This window comes from Lissotriton vulgaris, chromosome 1_1 (genome assembly GCF_964263255.1).
Source record: "Lissotriton vulgaris chromosome 1_1, aLisVul1.2, whole genome shotgun sequence".
NCBI classification, from domain to species: domain Eukaryota; kingdom Metazoa; phylum Chordata; class Amphibia; order Caudata; family Salamandridae; genus Lissotriton; species Lissotriton vulgaris.
This window is the reverse complement of record NC_141685.1, coordinates 1696149942-1696171077: the sequence shown is the minus strand read 5'-3', so window position 1 is coordinate 1696171077 and position 21136 is coordinate 1696149942. Positions and strand designations below refer to the sequence as shown.

The 21136-nt window shown below is 46.6% G+C and overlaps 1 protein-coding gene across 1 annotated transcript in view; it reads left to right on the top strand.

Moving 5' to 3' along the window:
* Window positions 1-6616, top strand: part of GDI2 (GDP dissociation inhibitor 2) — a 292509-nt gene extending 285893 nt beyond the window's left edge. Inside the window, exons 10-11 of the mRNA XM_086918937.1 lie at window positions 4371-4425; window positions 5596-6616. Coding sequence (XP_086775063.1) covers window positions 4371-4425; window positions 5596-5748 — 208 coding nt within the window. The 3' untranslated portion in view covers window positions 5749-6616. The remainder of the gene's footprint in view (window positions 1-4370; window positions 4426-5595) is intronic.
* Window positions 6617-21136: the final 14520 nt, after the last annotated feature.

Below are 21136 nucleotides of genomic sequence, written 5' to 3'. Positions count from 1 at the left end.
TGTCCTGTTTAGCCTGCGAAGATGTTTGCTCATCAAGGGGTGGTGACCGTCTGCGACGGTGCACTGTAGACCAGGACGGCTTGGCAGGCACCCGTGTAGGAGGTGGAGGACGGTTGGGACTGGTGGACCGCGAGGAGGGAAGTCTGAGTAGTTGAGCCGCTTCTTTGTAGGACCGCATCACTCTACATTTGGCCTCACATTGAAAAATAAGGGCGAATGGGTGGCCCTACTGATAGGGGATGTCCATGCTCCGCAGCTTGTCAGTCACAGGTTTAAAGTCGCTGCGGCGTCGCAAGGTATTGGGTGCTAGGTCTTGAGATCTGGATCTTGTTCTCATCATATGTGAGATCCTGCTTGGTTCTCGCCGCCCGAAGGATAGCTTCTATTTGTGTGAAGTAATGGACCCTGGTTAAAATGTCCGGAAGGATGCCCGTGGGCCCGGAAACCCGATGAGCCCGGTCCAAAGCCGGCGGGGAGGCGTCGTCATCCCCCAGACCTCGTGGAGTAGCTGCGCCACATAGGTCATAATGTCTTTCCCTTCCGCCCCGAGAGGAACCTCCCGGATACGGAGGTTGTTCTCGCAACTTCGATTTTCCAGGTCTTCCTGCTTCAGTTTCAATTCTATGTATTGGTCTTTCAAAGCGGCCAGGCGATGCCAGACTTGCTCCTGGTCCTCTGTACTGGCGTCAACCGTCTTTTCCAGCCAGTCTACTCGTTCACCTAGGTTTGTAAATTCCTTCTTGAGTTCCCGAACGCAGAAGTGCACTTCGGTGCGTAGGGAGCTGATTTCAGTCTTCAGCTCAGACATGAAGGAGGCTATAAATGCTTGCGTTACCGGTGGCGAGTCCCCTCCAGCCTGCGGGGCCACCTCAGCGGGGGCAGACGGGCCCGCCTTGCCCCACATTGCTGACACAGAGGTGTCTTTGGAGGTTGGCACTGAAACGTCTTTGCCTCTGTTGGTATGTGTCATTGTTAAGGCGTCGCCGTTCCTGCGAGGCCAAATGACCTCGCCACACTACTGATGTGTGTGTCCCCAGTAGAGATCAGCAGTAGCTGGGAGGATAGTCGCCCGGCCCCTCCTAATGGCCCGTAGAGCCCATCCACGATGTGGTCATCAATATCCAGAGCCGGCTTGCATCGTACAACCTTCACAGACTGGTAGGCTTCAGCTTTTTAGTGTCTAAGTGGGGTGGGCCGGTGTAGAAATCAGTGGCAAGGGTTCTTCCAGTCTGCTCCACCCCGTCCTGCGTGCCCACTTATCTAATATCCTCACAGCAAGGTCTCCAGGGTGGGCGCAGTCTACTTGCAACAGGCCATCTGTGAGTCTTCAGGCTCCACATTAGTTTCAAGCGGGCAGGGCGGCAAAATGCAAAAGGCCGAGGCTCTCAGGCAGTCGTGGCAGCTCCGAGGCTGGCAGCGGCGCTTATGTCCGGCATCCCCCGCCGAGCCCACAGCGTCCCTTTAGTGCTCACGGTGGTCCTGCGGGGGCATGCGGTCAGGTTCCAAAAGTGCAGGACGATATCCAAGCCAAGCCACACACCCTTCCTACCTCAGCTCCAGAAGGCCCAAGGAGGGCGGCTCAATCCTGTGGTGACTATGGCTCCACACAGGGGCCCGGGGCACGTCACAGCTCGGCATGGTCGGCGCAAGCCGGAAAGCCCTCAGGCCCCCTTACAGGGGTGTCTTTGGGCTGCTTCAGGGGTTTGGCCGGGCAATCAGGCTGGGTGTGTGCAGCTATGCTGGTGGTCATCTCGCAGGGGCAGTGGGCAAGCGCCCCGGGCCAGGCCAGTCTCCCCGCAGGCCCCGGCCGCGTGGTTCAACGCGTTGCGGCGTGGCTGGCATAGGTCAGTAAGGCCTCAGGTGGTCCTCCTCGCAGTAGTGTCTCAGGCAAGGTACGTGGCTACAGCGGTGGGTTTCTCGAAGGGCAGCGGTAAGTGCACCAGGGTCGGGTCAGTCTCCCTGCAGTCCCCGGCCGCGTGATCCGATGTGGCGCAGCATTGCTGGTACATGCCAGGAAGGCCCCAGGCGGGCCTCCTCTCAGGAGGATCTTTGAGCTGTTTCAAGGAGGCGTCTGGGCAATCGAGCAGGGCGCGCGACCACGGCGGCCCTCTTCACAGGGGCCCTCTTCACAGGGGCAGCGGCCAAACCTGGAGCGTGTCACGTTAAGGTCGGATCCAGGCCCTCCGCAGTCGGGGTTCCTCTATACGCCGCCTCCAGCCATCCCCAGCCACTCACCGCCATGTCATCCAGCCGCCAGTAGTTCGCCACGCCTGCCGTCCTCACCAGACCGTCTACGCCACTGTCAGGTCCGCACCCGTAGTCAAGATAGCGGGCGGCCGTAGAGTCCCCACTCAGCCCTCGGTGCCGCCAATGCGTCTGCCGCCTCTAATGTACCCCAGCGCCTTTGCCAGGTGAGCACGGCACCGAATGGGTCTGAGGAGGTTCAGGGCAGCGCTCGTTGGTCACACGAGAAGCCCAGGCCTGGAAGCCACAAGATGGCGGCCGCTGCGTTCAGCGGTGGGGGGCCAGTGCAACGCAGCTGTTCCACCGCAGCAGGTAAAGCCTCGGTGTTGTCAGCTCGCCAACAGACACTCCTCACCCTCCGCCACCTGTGCGCCCCAAACAGCGGCACCAAATGAGCCCCAGCTCACTCAAACCAGTTTATTGAGGTGCCTGTATTCTTTCCTCAACCCAATTCAATTGCAGAAAGAGCGTTGTACACACAAGATGTGAAAAAGGCATTGTGTACTATATTCCTAGATCTCAACCATTCAGAAAGACACAACTTTTTCTTGCATTCAACAAGCCCTGCAAGGAAAGAGCAATTTCTAAATCTGGCATTTCACGATGGATAGTAAAATGCATTTAGCCCTGTTATGTGAAAGCAAAACAAGCTCTACCCATTCCTGCAAAAGGTCACTCTACTCGCAACAAAGTTAGGCAATATACCCATGGCTGACCTGTGTAAAGCAGCTGCATGGATTGCACTGCACACGTTTATAAAACATTACTGTGTAGATGATGTCATTGCCCGTCAACAAGCCAATGTGGGCCAAGCGGTTTTACGCACATTATTTCAAGTATATGCATCCCTTGCAGATTAGCCACCACTTTGAGAGGAGTACTTCGAGTGCTGAGTACACTCAAGCTGATATGTTCTAGCTGGACATCTCTAGCTTATCACTTGGGAAACAATCCTTGTGCCTAGTATCACTTCCGTTTTCGAGAAGTATTAGCACATTATTAGTACTGTTAGAGGGCAAGCTTGCATTGCTCCTGCAGGTATGTCATTCTACGGAGTGCTAATCTGAATGCGCTTTTGCTACAGACTACTGTTATCACAGGGGTGCTGGTATGTAAAGTCCCCCAACCTTATTTAATATCCAAGTCTCCAGACTGCAACTTGGAGACCATTTTTACTGAAAAAAAGATAACCATTGCAGCCACTGGTCCCAGTACTCTTCAGTTGCTATACCTTCACCCTCCCCACACCAAATACTAACTTATTCAATGACATTTTTATATTCATTGTCTGAGGGTATTTTTGCTCAGCTCTTGCTTGTACTTGGGTCCTAATTTTCTCCCTTTTATTATTTTCCCTCTCTGTTTCTCTCCTCCCCCTACCACCTTTCCCTGTCCCATAAGCTCTTAGACTAGCATGTTTTTTTGTGATAGATAACTGCCCAGTCTGGCCTTAGGTGTGCTTGATTTTTTTTTTTCTATTGAGTTTCTCTATGGAGACACGGTTTGTTGTAGTATCCATGGATGTGCTGACTAAGCCTCCTGTGTCAGAGGCTCCCCACCCATTGCTTTTCACTAGCTCTTAACCAGTGATGGTCTTCAAGCCTTATTCACTAACATTGTGAAGTGAGCTGCTTTTTGGTGCCTTTTTCTTGCCTTCACCTTAACAGGTCCTTACTATCGGTTACTTTGCTGAGAGCCCGAGTGTTACTTTTAGCCAAGGTAGACCGTGGATTCTTTTAATATGCCTATCTAAGAGACCATGTTGGGATCTTGCATGATTTTAATGCACATAACGCATATTGTAATGCTTTTTGCTGGACTTTAATAAATACGTTACAATTAAAATGTCTTTCTTTTTTGGGGGGTTTATTTATTTTATTAGTTTGAAATCTCCAAAGTTTCAAAACCACTTTCTGGAGGGGTTGGGTACAGTTTCTAATCCGATTTTTGTGAAAAAAGGATGTTTTAATGAAGTCATAAATTAGTTTAATATGGTCTTGTGAATTTATTGCCTCTAGTTATTCTAAGTAACTTACCTATGAATCTTTGAGCATTGATTTTGTTGCTCTTTTAGTACACATTTAAGTTTATGCTTACAAAATAACGTTTTTAAATTATTTTTTTAGGTTTGTTAGCCTCAGTGACATGTACGCACCAACCGACTTGGGAACTGAAAGTCAGGTTTGTATTAACTGTGAAGAACTTTATATTGGGTGATTACGGATGTTTCATTTTTTGCTTTCTCAGCAGAAGCGTAATAAAAAATAGTGATTGAACATACTAACGGCTATAATGTGGTACTGGTTGAGTAGAATGCATTTACTTCACTAAAAGAGTAATGCTTATTTATGTAGCACTGCTGCTGCAAACCTGCTTCTATTTTTTCTTGCTTAGCAACACTGCAGCTTGATGGCCACTTTTACTTTGAGTTAGTCTCTGAGAGTAAATGGGTTTCATGGATATATTTCATGATGCATGAAATACTGTAAGACATTATGAATACCTTTTGTGTAATTCACGGACAGAAACTCAAATACCCCTCTACAACTCACCTGGTGTACACTGAGGTAGTCGTATCTCTTTACAAGCATGTATAGTAGTGTAGTAATGAATATATGCTTTAAAGCGGGTGTGGAACACCATGGGCTTTACAGATGGGGACAGGAAAGAAGTTTAGTTGGACATCTCTTGTTTTTCATTGGTGGTTGAACACGACTAGGGGTATGAATAACCTATTGGTAGAGAGGGCAGTGCTAAAGAGAATAGAATACATTTCTTAAGATTGCATTCCCCTAATTTTATAGATTTGCTAAATCCGTCCTTTTCACTTTATTATCGTCCTCTGTCTGCTCCCTTTTCCATTTACATAATTTGAGGCCGTTTGGTCTTACAGTGGTCCAAAGTTGTAACTTGATGACTTACTACTTGGCAATAATAAAGCCATTTATAAGTTAATCTGGTACACTAGCTATAGAAGGTTTTTGAGGGGAGACGAGGATAATACTTATGTTTTAAAAAACACTTGTTTAAATACTTGAAGATTGTTACATTGCCATTCTTCCTTACAGTTCTTGAGGTGTTTGTTATTACTGCTTTTTAAGCTTTCTTATTTGGAGTTGTACAACAAATCTGCTGGAGGTATCCATGTTGTGCCATTGTGCGTGCATGGTTGTAAACCTTTGTGTGCATTTCATTTTAAATGCAAGTTGAAAAAGGCACAGAGACGCCATATTGTCATCTTGACAGTTGTCTTTTTTTGTAATCTGGGATCGTATCTCCCCCGTCCCAGATAAAAAGGGTATTTTGTCTTGAAAGCTGAGAATGTTAACCATTTATATATCCTTTGTTCAGATTTTCATTTCCCGCACTTATGATCCTACCACCCACTTCGAGACTACGTGTGATGACATCAAAGATATCTATAAGAGGATGACTGGATCTGAATTTGACTTTGAGGAAATGAAACGCAAGAAGAGCGACATCTTTGGAGATGACCAACAATAAACTGCTTTCCTCATAGGAGAGATGAAAGTCTGCTAACACAAATCTATGTTTCAGGAACTTAATGAACACTGTATAAAAATGGGTATTGTAAGCCTGCTTTTGTAAACTCATCTTTTGAGAGATCGAAAAGTATTGCACTGGTAACTGCTCCCTTTTTTGAATATCATGTATGAATCTTCATTGGGGATGCTGCCCACAATTTGCAAATTACTGTTAGATTTTTTTCACCCCTATCAAAATAAACAATTGCAAACAAGAAAGAGCAGAAATGCTGAACATAAACTACAGAATTACCTTTGAAAGTGTTCTGAAAGTACAATATTGGCATTTGATTTCATATTTTAAATGGTTTTCTAAGTGTATTATGTAATTAGGTGTTACACTGTTCCTGATTTGGTCGATCAGTGAAATTCGAATGTTGCCATTCTTCCTCACATTAAGGTTACCGTGAATTTTCCACTCATTGGATTTGGGCAGTGACTCTGAAGTATTCCCCCACGAGTCTTAATCTTTCTTCTTTTGTGCAAATTGTACCATCTAAGTGCCCCAATTCACTGTAGCTACACATGCTGTTGGTGTATGGATCTGGGAACTAATCTCTCCCAGAGCTGAGCTTTTAAACTGTTACAGCAGTTGGGACATAAATGTGCCTACGGCTTACTTACTTTGTGTTTTAATCCAATAAAAATGACAAAGAAGAAAACAGAGTAGGCAACATGTGAAGGCCTTTTCTGTATCACACATGACTTCTTGGATGAGACAAGCAGAACTGCAATGAGGATATGATGGAGCTCGGAAGTTGATTTCTTACTCTACTGGGCTCCAAATGAATACTGCACTGCAGAGTAAAAACAAAACTGAACCAGAAGACAGCAGTATGTTTTCTTTATTGTTTTTTCTGTTATCAACTAGTTCCATGTTTGAAAAAGGTCATGACTTGTTGCCCTGTGTTTTATTACATTTGATCAATTTACAAAAGGATTTAAGTGTAACATGTGTCCTAAATGTATACTGTTATGGTTCATATCTCTATTACTTTTCAGTAAGACCGAAAGAAACATATCAGAGCATGCCTGAAGACATTTGAAGTTAGAAGACATATACTCTTAAGAATAAAGAGCTACAGGACGCACAGTGGGTTGCATGCCCAATAATGTCTCTGTTCATCATGCATGCACTCAGACTCTGGAAGGGTTTAGTCCGCCCGCAAAGATCAAAGGGTAAAATACCCTCTTCATCAAACAAGTGCCCCACTGAGAGGCACCCAGCATTTTGCCCTAATAGAAACTCTCTTAGGTAATGCCCTGGCCCAAAATCAGGTTTACTTGAAATCATGGTCAACGGTTAGGGAAATGTCACGCTCACTCTACACTCCCCCACTCGGACCCACACCTTAAGTGGAACTTTGGTAATCTTGAAGGGGTACAAGCCCAGTGGTCGCTCCACCTTACAGGGAAACTAAACTTTCCATAGATGCACCACAGTGACCGCCCTAGCCATAAACCACCAATGCTTTTCAGATTTTGTCCTGGTCTATTCGACTATGTAGCGGAGCTGGGCTGCCTGAAAATAATGGAGAAGGTTTGGGACCCTCAGGCCTCCCTCTCTGAGATGCACAAGAAAAAGGGGGTTTTCGTAGGAAACAGGGATTTGATTAGGTGCTCAGCTTATTTACGCAATGGAGTATAGTTCAACCCAATAACTAGATATGGTGCAAACTAGGCAAGGGGATAAGCCCTAAATCCCCTTATTAGGGTGTAGGAAAAGCCCACACACAGTAATCATGAGAACAACCGCCTAGGCACACATAAGAGAGTAAAGATCATGTAATCACAATATGTAACAACAAAACAACAAGTATCTTTGAGATGAAAGGAAAAGGTCTTGAGTGGATCAAGTTGAATCTTTTAATCCTTTTCAAACGTAAAAGCATGGTGGAACAAGCCAGCCGACACGTGTTTCGTCGCACAATGGAGAATTTCTCCTCGACTTCTTCAGGACACTCAGCCGGTGATAATTCCAACCCAGCCGGGCTAATAGGTAAACGGGCAAAGTATAAATGATGGCAGTGTTGAAGACGGAGAAATGTTACACTTGATTGTATTCAACATGTGTTTCAAAGAAAACGGTCTTCAGTACGCTGTGTTAGTACACACTTGGGTCATTAATGGGTCCTCTGAATAGAAGGGCTGTGTTTCAGTTCGAAGTGATCGCTCTTATTAATGTCACTGTATGCGGACCCACAACGTACCTGGTAATGGACGAGGAACCATTCACGACCCAAGTGTGTACTCCCTCTCTGAGATGTTTATAGCTTTGTTCACATCGCATTGTAGGCTGCCCATCCGCCCACATACAGTGGTTAAATTCCCCCTGCAGAGCTCAGATCATCGCCACCGGAAGGAATGTATACTGTTATAAATAACAAAACAACATTTTGATGTCTCTAATAGGATACTTAATCTATCACTTTTTTCAGTTTTATAAGTCTCTAACATCATGCAGAAGTACTGCTATTAGAAACCTGATTTAACTGCCACAAGATAGCCTAGTTACTTTCAAGGCCTTAACATCCTAATAAATTTACTTGGAATGCCTGCTACACGTGCACTCATGCTGCTTAGTTTAGCCTTTGAGATTACTTTTACTTGTTAAGCAGAGGACTGAAACAGGTCATACGACTCTACTGAATATATTTGTATTCTTCCGACGTTCTTTTGGTCACATTTTGTTTTGTAGAAATCTTCCCTTTCAGGTTTGTGTTGCCAATTATTGCATTTAGACCGACAAAATTCATATTTGTCAACCCATATTCATCTGCCATTGGTTGATTATAATTGTCACCCATTACATTGCTAGTTTTTCTTTTCAAAGGTCTTTCATTTGAAGTGTACGTAGTAAAACCTGCACTTTTACCCCCAGCTCCCCACCGTACTCTTGACGTACATGTATTATTGATGCCTTCTTTGGCATGTAGCTTCTTCACTGGCAAGGACAGCGCACAGTCATTCTGTAGTAGGGGATCTCTGTTATACTCCTAATCTAGTGAATAGTGCCGCTCATGAACCTGGACCCCGGAGCAATCAAAAATAATCTCTTAAGCTGTGTAACAATGCAGTCCTGCGCAGACACTTGAGAGAATTTAAAGACATATAATGCAGCCTATATCCACAGACTACACTGTCCAGTACTTCAACTAGACATTCCACCATACCACACACAGCACAGCCTGCCAAGTTTTCTCCATAGAGACAAAAACTTCCCCTTTAAACAGCAAAGCCTCTGGAATGATAGGAAGGGAAAAGCAGACAAGCCCCATAGGCTGCCATTATGTGGCTCAAAAAGGGATACAGTGCCTTTAAGGAAACTTTACTGAACTTTCTCAGTATCCCAGAATGCCCAGCAGGTCCCATTTACTTTCAGTTCTTTTTTCCGGCTCCTGCTAGCAGGACCCTGGAGCATTAGCTCTTCAATTTGAACTTTTTTTAATTCAATTTTTGTGTATTTCTGGATTTTTGGCAGCTTCACTCAACGTCTTTGGCCTTTATCTATATTGTGCTGTGTTTTTTTTGGGCAGAATTTCTGCAGTCTTGTCTTTATTCTATTTCTTTCTGACAAGTGCTTGCCTGCAGTTGAATTAAAGACCAAAGCTGAAGCTCACAGGGTTTGTATTCTGTGCTTGCCTGTGTCTTTTGACACCTATCTTCTCTGTACCATCTTTTCCAGGAAGCTTCGGCTCCCAGGTTAGGAGCAGGGGAGTTTGAAGGAATCTTCAGCCTCTGGGTAAGGAGAGGGTAGGTCCTCTACCGAGTCCCATGCTGTGACCTCTGGGGTTCTCCCCAGTAGGAGCGCGTCTGAACTATGACGCGGTTCCGGTCAGCGTCAAGGACGGCGACGTCAAGAGCAGGTATACTCTCCTTCAACCCAGGACTCCGGTCGACGTGACGTTGAACAACGTCGACGTCATGGAGTGCCTCGACGTCATGGAGTGCCTCGACGTCATGGAGTGCCTCGACGTCGAAGGGCAGTCATGCTCATTTTAGGGCTATGGTCGCCTGGGCTCCACTGTCTTCCGTTAGGTCCAGACGTCACCGTCATGGATGGCTAGGCGTCTCGGTACAGTGCTGCTTGATGTCGAAGTGAGAGGGTTTGACACTGTAGTGACGTCTTGACGTCGAGGTGTTGGTCAATGTTGTAGATATTTATTTATTTATTTTATTTATTTAAGAAGTTTTATATAGCGCTGGCTGGACCCAGGAGTATCAGAGCGCTTTACAAGGTGTTTCAATACAGGTACTGTGTGTATAAGCATAGACAATGGAATAATAAAAGAGCAAGTCCACATAGGATACATGACATTCAGATAAGCGAGTAAAAACAAATTGCTAGACATAATGAATAATACAAAATAGCGGTCCCAGTTTGGCAGGAAGCCTCACTTAAGTATACAAAAGAAAACATGCAAGAGAACTGAGGGTCATGAGGAGGGGAGGTAGGTGATCATATAGAAGGAAAGGGAGTTGGCCAGGCGGGAGGTCACAAGTCATATGCAGAGCAGCTAGTCGGGGTGATGCAGAAGGGCGAGGCTACCAGGGAGTGATTATAAACCCCAGTATTTATTGAGGAGAAGAAGTTTTGTCTTAGTGATGGTGACGTCGTAGTGAGGTCGACGTCATGGGTTACCGCCGTGGAATCATTGCCGGCGCTGGACGCCTGGGTCTTGTTCCAGGCCTCGCTCTGTGGTGAGCCTCATCGTAGGAGGGGATTTTGTATTCCCGGCAACATCCACTCTCGATGCCGAGCAGTTGATCAGCGTTGAGGAACCCTTCTGATGGGGAGTCTGTGGCTACTTACCACTTGTAAGCAAGGGTCGTTGGTCCTTATGCTTAGTTTTGAGTATTCGCATACCTACTCATCGTCTAGGTCGCCTCCTGCTCTGCCACCACTGGTGTGACCACCGGGGATGTTTCGGAATTCTCTCTGGTCCCTCTCCCACCCACCACCTCAGGGGCCTTTGGCCCCTCAGTCTGCGAACCCCCGTGCCTTGATGCCAGGGATGCATCTTCCATGAGTACAGGGAGGTGCTCTCCTACTCTTACAAATTTTCCTCCTAGCGGGTTGTTCACTGGCGGGCGGTACTTTACTGTCCACTGCCACATGCCAGGAAGTTCTGGCTTCGGACGTACTCCTGACTTGGTCACAGGGGTGAAGGCATGCAGACAGCATGCTGTGGCCCGCTGTTGCTGGGCCGTTGTGGTAAGATCCCTGTGTGGGGGTGTTTTTTCACCGATTTGTGGTTCCCCTGCCGAGAGACAGTAGGGAAAGCCTTACAAGAGATAGTCTAAAGGGCCTGAGTGTTTCAGATCTAATCATTGGTGTTGGAGCAGATTTTTCTCTCCTGGCGACCCCCAGGTATTGCCTTCGGTTTGTCCTACGTTGCCATACTTTTATTCGTCTGACATCTCTGCAGCCTGCGGCACAGCAGTGTGCTTCTACTCTCCCGTTCTTTGGGCAACCCTTGGGCTGCCATAAGGGTAGTGAGTGGTCCGCATGAAGTCTGAATCGGAGACCTTTGAAGGCTGTAGGTTTGGGGAAGCGTGGAGAATTGCGTAAGGCCTTCCACCCTTTCCAGCGGCGTTTATCCTCCCAGGATTTGTCTGTGGTCCCGGGCCGCCATTTAATAATTCACAAGTATATTGTGCGCATACGCGGGAGAGCTTGATGCTCCTCGGCGAACAAAGGCCGGCCGGGTCTAAGACAGTCTTAGTTTGTCAGCCCTCCTCCATCAATTCCACCGGTTCGCTCGCAGGTCCAGCTGCGCGAGTTCCGAGCAGAGGCAGTTACCCTGTTATGAAGAAGGGAGGTAATATGTCCCTCGGTCTCTAAGAGAGGGTCTGTACTCACAGTGCTTTCGGGTGCGAGAGAAGGACCAGAACGAGTTCAGGCCCATTCTGATTTTGCGTTAAGCAAACTGATGGTTGCTGTCTTTGCGCCAGATTTATCCTAAGCTGCAAAAAGGAGACTGGTTGTGCGCTATGGAACTGCAGGATGCGTACCTCCAGATGCCCATTGCACCGAAACATCGGAAGTTCCTGCGCTTCCTCTTCGGCACCAATCCCTATCAGTACATCGTACTACCCTTTGGACTGAAGTCTGCGCCCAGGACTTTTTCGAAAGGCATTGCTGTGGTAGCAGCGCACCTGAGAAAGAACAAGGTGTTTGTCTACCCGTACCTGGACGATTGGTTGATCAAAGCCTTCACCTTCCAGGCAATTGCACTTCAACAAGACGGCCGTCCTCCTGAACCGTCTGGGGTTGCACATAAATCTGTCCAAGTCTGTCCCAATTCAGGTACAGTGCCTGCAGTACTTTGGAGCTTCCATCAATAAGTTGTCGGCAAGCGTGTCTCCCTCGGAGGAGAGACGCTTATCCATCCTTCGGAAGGCTCAGGCTCTCATATCTGCTCCATCTACAACGGTGAGGACGGTGTCTTCTCTACTGGGATCGATGGCCTCTTGGATCTTCCTTACTCTGCACGCGCGAATACAAATGAGGCCGCTACAGGAATGTTTGGAGGACCAGTGGGGCCAGAGGAAAGGGTGTTGGGACGACCTGATTCAGTTGTCTCTTCACACCCAACAGTCCCTGAGATGGTGCTGCTCGGCAGAGAATACCCTCAGAGGGGTTCCTTTCCACAAGGATATCCCGACTCGGACTATCGTGACGGATGCGTCTCTCCTGGGCTAGGGAGCGCATTCAGACCATCTACAGATCCAGGGAACGTGGTCTCCGGCGGAGTCTGCATATCACATCAATTTCCTGGAACTCGGAGCTGTTCACTTGGCACTGAAGGCCTTTCTTCCGTCCTTCCAGCCCAGCTCCTTGCTTGTACAGACTGGCAATAACAACCACGATGTATTACCTCGACAAGCAGGGGGGCTCGAGATCGTGCACACTGTTGCAGGAGGCGCAGGCGATCTGGCACTGGCTGCTAGCCAGAGGATTGACTATAACGGTTACTCATCTGCCCGGTGTACACAATGTTCAGGCGGGTGCCCTCAGCAGGCTGCTGCAAGAAAACCACGAGTGGGTCATAAACGACGAAGTGCTCGAAGACATCTTCGCCGTGTCGGGCACTCCAGACGTGGATCTGTTCCCCACTGCCGAAAACGGCAAATGCCGCGACTTCGCCTCGAGGTATTACCAACCCGGGACGCTGGGGAACGCGTTATGGATCAACTGGTCGAACAGCTTCCTGTACGCTTTTCCACCCATTCCCCTGATTCCGGCCGTGCTCATCCAGCTGGCCCCGTCTTGGGCGCGGATGATCCTCATGTCTCCGGAATGGCCCAGGCAGTGGTGGTTCACGGACCAGCTCCACCGGTCTCTTCAGCCTCGCCTATGACTGCCGTGTCGGCCAGACCTTCTCACGAAGTTCGGGGGCAGATGGTGCACCCCAATCTCTCGTCTTTGAGTTTGGCGGCATGGCTCCTGAGATAGTGCAATATGGCCATTTGAATCTCCCTGCAGATTGTATGGACATACTGAAGGAAGCCAAGAGATCTTCCCCTAGGATTTCTTATGTGTACAAGTGGAAGAGATTTTGCATCTGGTGCAAGTCCAAGAACTATGTTCCAACGATATGTAAGGAAGATGTCATCCTTCCGTACCTTTTACATTTGTCGCAGTCTGGCCTTAATTTTCATTTGATTAAGGTTCATCTTGCTGCGCTGACTGCCTACAGGAAATGCCCTTCACAGACCTCCTTATTCCAGATCCCTGTGATCAAGGACTTTTTGGAAGGCTTGTAGAAAGTGTTTCCTCCTGTCCGGCTTCCTTCGCCTTCATGGGAATTGAATGTGGTGCTGTACAGATTGATGAAAGAACTTTTTGAACCTATTCATAAGGCTTCGTTGCAGCACCTGTCCTGGAAGGCGGCGTTCCTCGTGGCCATTACATCAGCCTGCAGGGTGAGTGAAATTCAGGCGTTGTGTTGCCAAGAACCTTATACTGTATTTCATGCTGCTACGGTTGTTATGCGTACTCACCCTAAATTTCTTCCTAAGGTTATTTCTGATTTCCATGTTAACCAGACCATAACTTTACCTACGTTTTTTCAGAATCCTTCCTCTCCAGCGGAAAGGTCTCTTCATTCCCTGGATGTCAGGAGGGTGTTGAAATTTTATCTGGATAAAACCAAGGATATTCGTAGGTCAGACCAATTGTTTATCAACTATGGATCGGTCAGATCAGGTCTTGCTACTTCGAAACAGTCTATTTCGAGGTGGATTGTGTCCTGTATACAGTAGTGTTATCCAAAGGCTAATAAGACCTTAGGGGGTAAACCTAAGGCTCATTCCATCAGGGGCAAAGCTGCCACGACTGCTTTGTTACGTACTGTTCCCATTGCAGAAATCTGCAGGGTGGCCACTTGGAAGTCGGTCCATACCTTTGCTAAGCATTACTGTCTGGACACTGATTCCAGGGCAGACGCTCAGGTTGGGCAGGCTTCGCTGCGAAATCTGTTCGCACTGTAGTGGTGTGGTACTCATTTTCTCTCCACCGCCGCTTTGGTGTGGGGATGGGCTTGCCATTCTATTCACTAGATTATGATTATACACAGAGATCCCCTACTACAGAAGGTGTAGTTTCTGTCCTGTAACTCCAGTTCTGTAGTAGGGGTATCTCTGTTATAGTCATAAGCGCCGGCCCTCCTCGCCGGTGGAGACAGATGTTTATGTTCTGAATGCTATAGGTCTGGCGTTATACGCCTTCAAAAAGAACTGACAGTAAATGGGACCTGCTGGGCATTCTGGGATACTGAGAAAGTTCTGGAAAGTTTCCTTAAAGGCACGGTATCCCTTTTTGAGCCACATAATGGCAGCCTATGGGGCTTGTCTGTCCTTCCCTTCCTTTCTATCATTCCAGAGGCTTTGCTGTTTAAAGGGGAAGTTTTTTTCTCTATGGAGAAAACTTGGCAGGCTGTGCTGCGTGTTGTTTTGGTGGAATTTCTAGTTGAAGTACTGGACAGTGTAGCCTGTGGATATAGGCTGCATTATATGTCTTTAAATTCTCTCAAGTGTCTGTGCAGGACTGCATTGTTAGACAGTTTAAGAGAGTATTTTTGATTGCTCCGGGGTCCACGCTCATGAGCGGGACTATTCACTAGATATTGACTATAACGGAGATACCCCTACTACAGAACTGGAGTTACAGCACAGAAACTACTCCTTCTGTCAAAGTACCCATGAACCGCTCCAGTGTTCATCTGTGGTGCTTTACTGTGCGTATGACTGACTCCAGTGCCATGTGTATGTTTTCAAAACGAGCACTCTGTAAAGTGCATACATGCACTCAGACTTAGTGCATGGATTGCAGACAGCTAAACTCAGAAATGTGGAGTGGCAACCACCTGCCTGATTCAGAGCTGTGCTCTCTTCTGCTACTGCATAGTAGGTCAGGACACTGTATTGTCGTGTAGTTCCTAAAAATACATAGGATCTGCACATTTGTTGGACAGCATAAACTAAGGGATTGGTGTCAAGGCTTATTCCGGACACCCCCATAGGATATGTCCGCCTATAGACCACCTAGCTCACAGTGCCATTGTAAACCCCGAACCTTACCAAGGAGCGAATAGTTTCTGACAACCATTGAACATGGCAACCCTTGACCCTTCAGGGATCGTGTAAACAGTACAGTACTTTTTGTCTAGTAAATCGTGCTCGCTTAGTCCTGGAGAGATACACAGAATAAACATTGAACTTTTCATTAACCATTTATCGAACCAGCGCCATTCTGATATAAAACGCATTTGCTGCTACAATCATCAGACAGAAGCAAATGTAAAGGATTACAAGCACCAATAGAGTGAACAGAAGGTAGAATTCTACCATGGTGCTAAAACAGTGAATCTATGCAGACATACAAACATGACAGTATCAAGCATGCTCCTACGATGCGAACCCTACCTAAGTGTACCTAACATGTATGTGGGTGTAAAGCCAAGAATCACTTAGGAAAGAGCCAACCCCATTACCTGATGGGAGAGAATGAAGGACCCTGTCTTGGTCAACAGACCTCTGTGTGTTGAAGCTTCAGCGTGCAAGGACCTCCTTGCCTGTGTCTCTTCTAGTTATCTAGTGAAGGTGCGGTTATTTTATACAACAAAAGTAGCTTTGGGATTCCTGCCACAATCGATATGTTGAGCACGATTATGTAAATGAGCCTAAATCAATAATTGCAATTATGAAAAGTAAATAAGCAATGCTCTCGCAACCACAATTACAATGTAATGGAAGAAAATGTATCTCAATGGAGTTATGACAATTCTTTAGTAATAAGCAAAAGCAAATCTTTGTATCTTTTTCCTTTAGGAAGGTCGTTTATTTGATCCACATTCAGCCGACACGTGTTTCGTCGTCTGTATCCCTCCTCTGTGTGTTCCCGGTCGCCGTGTTCCGAAGACGGACCGTCCGTCTTCGGAACACGGCGACCGGGAACACACAGAGGGAGGGATACCACTGTTTTGTTCGCAATCCACAGATGGATCGAACGTCAACCATTTTCTAGAACTTTAAATTGGATCCCCTCCCGGTACAGCTGGATACACACACGTGTCTAGTTCAATTTGATGCTCATCCGCCGCACTTGGCCTTGAAGAACATTTTTATAGATGAATAACCGTTTGCTCTAAACTCGGAGCGGTGATTCTATATGTATAATCCAACGCTCATTAACTACATACACGGAACTATCCACCCGAAATCCAAGTGTCTTTCATTTCCGACCTACTGACTTGTGGGTCTTACCACCAGCCCTGAAGAGTCGTGTTGACTCAACTTTGAACACGACGAAACACGTGTCGGCTGAATGTGGATCAAATAAAGGACCTTCCTAAAGGAAAGAGATACAAAGATTTGCTTTTGCTTATTACTAAAGAATTGTCATAACTCCATTGAGATACATTTTCTTCCATTATATTGTAATTGTGGTTGCGAGAGAGTGATTTTCTTTTGAACGGTTAAGGGCTTCTCCGTTCGCTCTTCACGCACCGCACCCTTATTTTTGTCCAAAAATCCTCTTAACGTTTACTCTAGGCAGAGCGCCCTAACTTTCTGAAATTCTAAAAAACCCCTCACAGCTATTCTTAATTATGAAAAGTAGCCCTGTTGCCCTAGGATAAAGATAGCAGTGAATTTTGTACAGAGTATAATAATCCTGCACATCATGTGCAGGGGTTTTACCAAGAATCCTCATACTTAATAAATGAGGCTAATTTCAAAGACGTTTATTCAGCACATAACTGGGTTAAAGGTCAGTGCTAGAACCGTTTTGCAGAGCAAGGTTGGACAAATGTAGGTAAAAGGTCACTTTGCTCCTTAGGCCTAGGTTAAGAAACATAAATAATAAACTTTTTATTTATGTTTCATGTTTTGAAAAAACACAATCAGCAGGTATATCTCACATAGCATCAGTGTGGTACAGTAGGTGACAATAAATGGTAAGGATACAGAGTTCGCATGAAAAGCATTCTTGATGAATCCCCTGTCCCATTCCCTCCCTCGCGTTAAGCAGGTCTCCTGTCTCTCAGCCATTAGTGGGTTCTGAGGTATTAAGCCTATCGCCTTCGTGTCTCCGTGTGATAAGTTGCATCGTGTCTGTTTCCTCCTCCTCCTCCATCTCCATATAACTCAACCAATAACTCAAACATGGCTGCCAAATTTCCCGGAACTTCTTAAGTTATCCCTGTGCTTTATATACCATTTTTCCGCCCCCATGTACATGTCCATACCAGCCCGCCACTCATTCATGGTGGGGAGTTCTGCTGTCCCCTAGTGCCTGGCTATGTCTCTCTTAGGCACGGAGTCCTAAATTACTTAATAAAAGTTTATATCTGGGCATGTCGATATCTGTATGTATGCCTAGGAGAACGTACTTTGGGTCCATCGGAATTTGTGTTTCAAGTACATTCTTTAGTTCTTGAATTATCCGTGTCCAGTATCCATGTATTAGTTGGCATTCCCATAGCATAGGGTATGTATATAGGAGCCTCGCTCTGTTTTACAGTGTAGGCATTCTGGCGTCTCTGCTCCACCCATTGCATGGAGTCTTACCTTGTCATAGTATACCTTGTGTAATATTTTAAACTGGGTTAATCATAGCCTAAGTTTGATCGCCACCTCTGGGGTGTATCAATGCCATCTCCCGGTCTATATCTTCCAGGATGTCTGTTACTTCCTCCCATTTGCTTCTAAGTTTTATTAAATTGTCTGGCATGTTGTTAATCAGGGTCTTGTATGTCCAGGAGTCAGCCTTTTCTAATATCTCCTCATGTAGCAACCGGCCTTCTAGTGGAGCATACTCTGGAGTATCTATGATGTCCGGTTTTAGCGTTCTCCAGGCGTGTCGGAGCTGAATGTTTTTATAATGCGGTTTATCCGACAGGTTGTATTCAGCCTGGAGGTCTGCAAAGGTTATCAAGTCACCTTGTCTTATGTCTCCCAGTGTTGTAATCCTGATTGTGTCCCATCCCTTAAACTCCCGTAATTTTGCTCCGGTAGTCGCTGACCCTCCCAAACTGGTGTAGACTTAGTTAATTTTTTCCCCATTTAATCTGCTTCCTTCCACGCCTCACTCACCCTCTGGGTTGCTGGCAGCAGGCCCTGTACTCCAGGACCCCCTATATTTGTAATGTAAATGAGTGTCTTCGAATTGGAGTCTTTCTAGAGCTTATGTGGGGTGATCTCGGGCACATGTCCCCATTCGTTAATTACTGTGGGATGTGCCGCTCTATCGTATGCCCGAATGTTCTGGCAGCGCAATTCCTCCATTGTATTCACTGCGTTGCAGCGTTTCAGTGCTACTCAGGGTTGGCCTACATCCAATAACAGCATGTGCACTTCGTCGTTTATCGCCCGAAAAACTGCCTCCTGAATTTTGTAGTATGTGCTTTGAAGGATGTATAATAATTTAGGGAGCATTATCATTTTATACATGCCATCCTTTTATACTTGCCTGCTCTCCCGAGGAGTGTCAGGGGTAGGCGTCCACGCAAAATTCCACCAGGACTCGCTGAATGTTGTGAGCAAGGCAGTCTGTCACGCTAGTGGAAATATATAGTCCTAAATATTTGAAGCCATCTTCTGCCATGGGAAGATGCACCGGTAGAAGGTGTGAGTCGATGGAGCCACCGATGGGGTATAGGTTTGACTTCCCCCAATTAATATTATACCCTGCCTACCATACACTTTAACTAAGTTAAATATGATGGGTATTGTCATGTCTTGCTAGTTATATAGAGTAAGATATCGTCTGCATAAATGGAAATTCATTCCTCCATCAACTGTCCCTCAGCATCCTGAAACCCCTTTATGTCTGGGTGTGTTCTAATTAGGCATGTCAATGGTTCTAGGACAAGTGCAAAAAGCAGAGGAGACAGCAGACCGCCCTGCCAAGTCCCTTGTTGAATCGGGAATTAATCTGATTTGACTGTTGACCCTGACTCTTGCTCTGGGGTTTGTGTACAGTGTATCGACGCATGACCGGAAGTTGCCTCCAAAGCCCAATTTTGAAAGCACTTGTCTCATAAACGGCCAGTGGACAGTGTCAAAGGCCTTCTCTGCGTCAAGAGACAGTAGTGTCTGAGGAGCAGCTAGCCAATTTGCAAGTCTGCGGAGATTATGGTGTGTGGCTCGTTTAGGCATAAAGCCCGACTGGTCTCTATGGATCAGTGATGTAATAATCTGCAGTAGTTATGTAGCAAGGTTGAAAGCTAAAATCTTGGTTTCGATGTTTAATAGCGAGTTTGGGCGGTAGGAGCCACAGTCTTCGGGGGTGGTTGGGGGGGGGGGGGGGGGGGGATTTTGGTTGCCTGGTGTAGGTATGACCACCACCGTGGCCTGACAATGGTCCGCTGGTAGCGTCACCTCTTCCCTTGCCACTGTGAACATGTTTAGCAAACAGGGAGCCAGTAAGCTCTACTGTTTTGTTGGAAGAATTCCCCTGGCAGCCCATTCGGGCCTGGGGTTTTCCCTGATTTTTTTTAAGCGATGGTGGCTTGAACTTCCTCTAGGGTTAGTTCTGTCTCTAGGGCATCTGTCTTTCTGTCGCAAAGTGGGCATAGCTATGTAAATGAATATTGAATTTATGAAGCGCAAACTTGGCGTCAAGGCACTACAGGAGAGACAAATTGACAGAATAGAATGATATGCTCAGACTGATATTTGTGTGAAGCGCCAGGTCTTCAGAGCCCTGCGAAAGCGGGAGTGGGACGCTTGTCCCAACTGATCATCTGGGAGGGAGTTCCACAGCCTAGCAGCAGTAAGGGAAAAGTCCCTGCCTCCCCATCTAGCCTTTTTGAACCTTGAAACTATCAGCAGATTTTTGTTCGCCGACCTAAGTTGCTTGCTGGGTACATAGCACTGAAACAGCCCTTTGATGGAGTCGGGGCCTAGGCCATAAAACGCATTGTGGGTCAAACAGAGGGTCTTGAACAAAATTCTTCGATCCAAAGGGAGTCAATGCAGCGAAATAAGAGGAGCCTAGACAGAATATTTTGGAAGGTCCATCACGAGCCTCGCAGCAGCATTCTGCACCAGCTGCAAGCGTCGCACCATATTCTTGTTGATGCCTAGATAAAGGGCATTGCAATAGTCCAGTCTGGACATCACTAATGCAATGACTGCCTGTTTTCGTGAAGCGAACGAGAGAAACTGGGAAATCTTCCTGAGGATCCTGATGATTCCAAAACACGTGGACACAGTTCTGCTGATCTACAGACTCGGAGAGAGTTGTCCACTATGACCCCTACATTTTTACAATGGGGTACAGGGCATGGAAACAGCCATACGTGTCTGGCCACCAGTCGTTCGACCAAATGTTCTGTTGGTTTCCGAAGATGAAGACCTCTGTCTTTTCCCCATTAAGTCTGAGATAGGTTTTGACCATCCAGGAGTAGACTGCCTGCATACAGCTTTTAAAATTCGTCACAGATTCCCTGATGCTGTGGGTGATGGACACCATAATTTGAGTGTCGTCAGCATAAAACAGTACGTCAAATCCAAATGATCTAACAACCTTGGCCAGTGGGGCAACATATATAATAAAAAGGGTTGCGCTCAAAAAGGAGCCTTGCGGAATCCCACATAAGAGGACTAAGAGCCAATTGGAATTTGCCCATTTACACTATCTGTACCCACTCACTGGAGGTAAGTAGGTTGAGGGCTGTACCCCCAATCCCTATCTCCTTAAGCCTTTCCACCAGCCTCATTGGCGACAGGGTATCAAAGGCTGCGGTTAGGTCAAAAAGAATCAGTAATGTAGTATGCCCTGCGTCGACCTGTACTCGGATGTTATTAAGTACGGCAGTTAGCGCATGTGTCAGTAC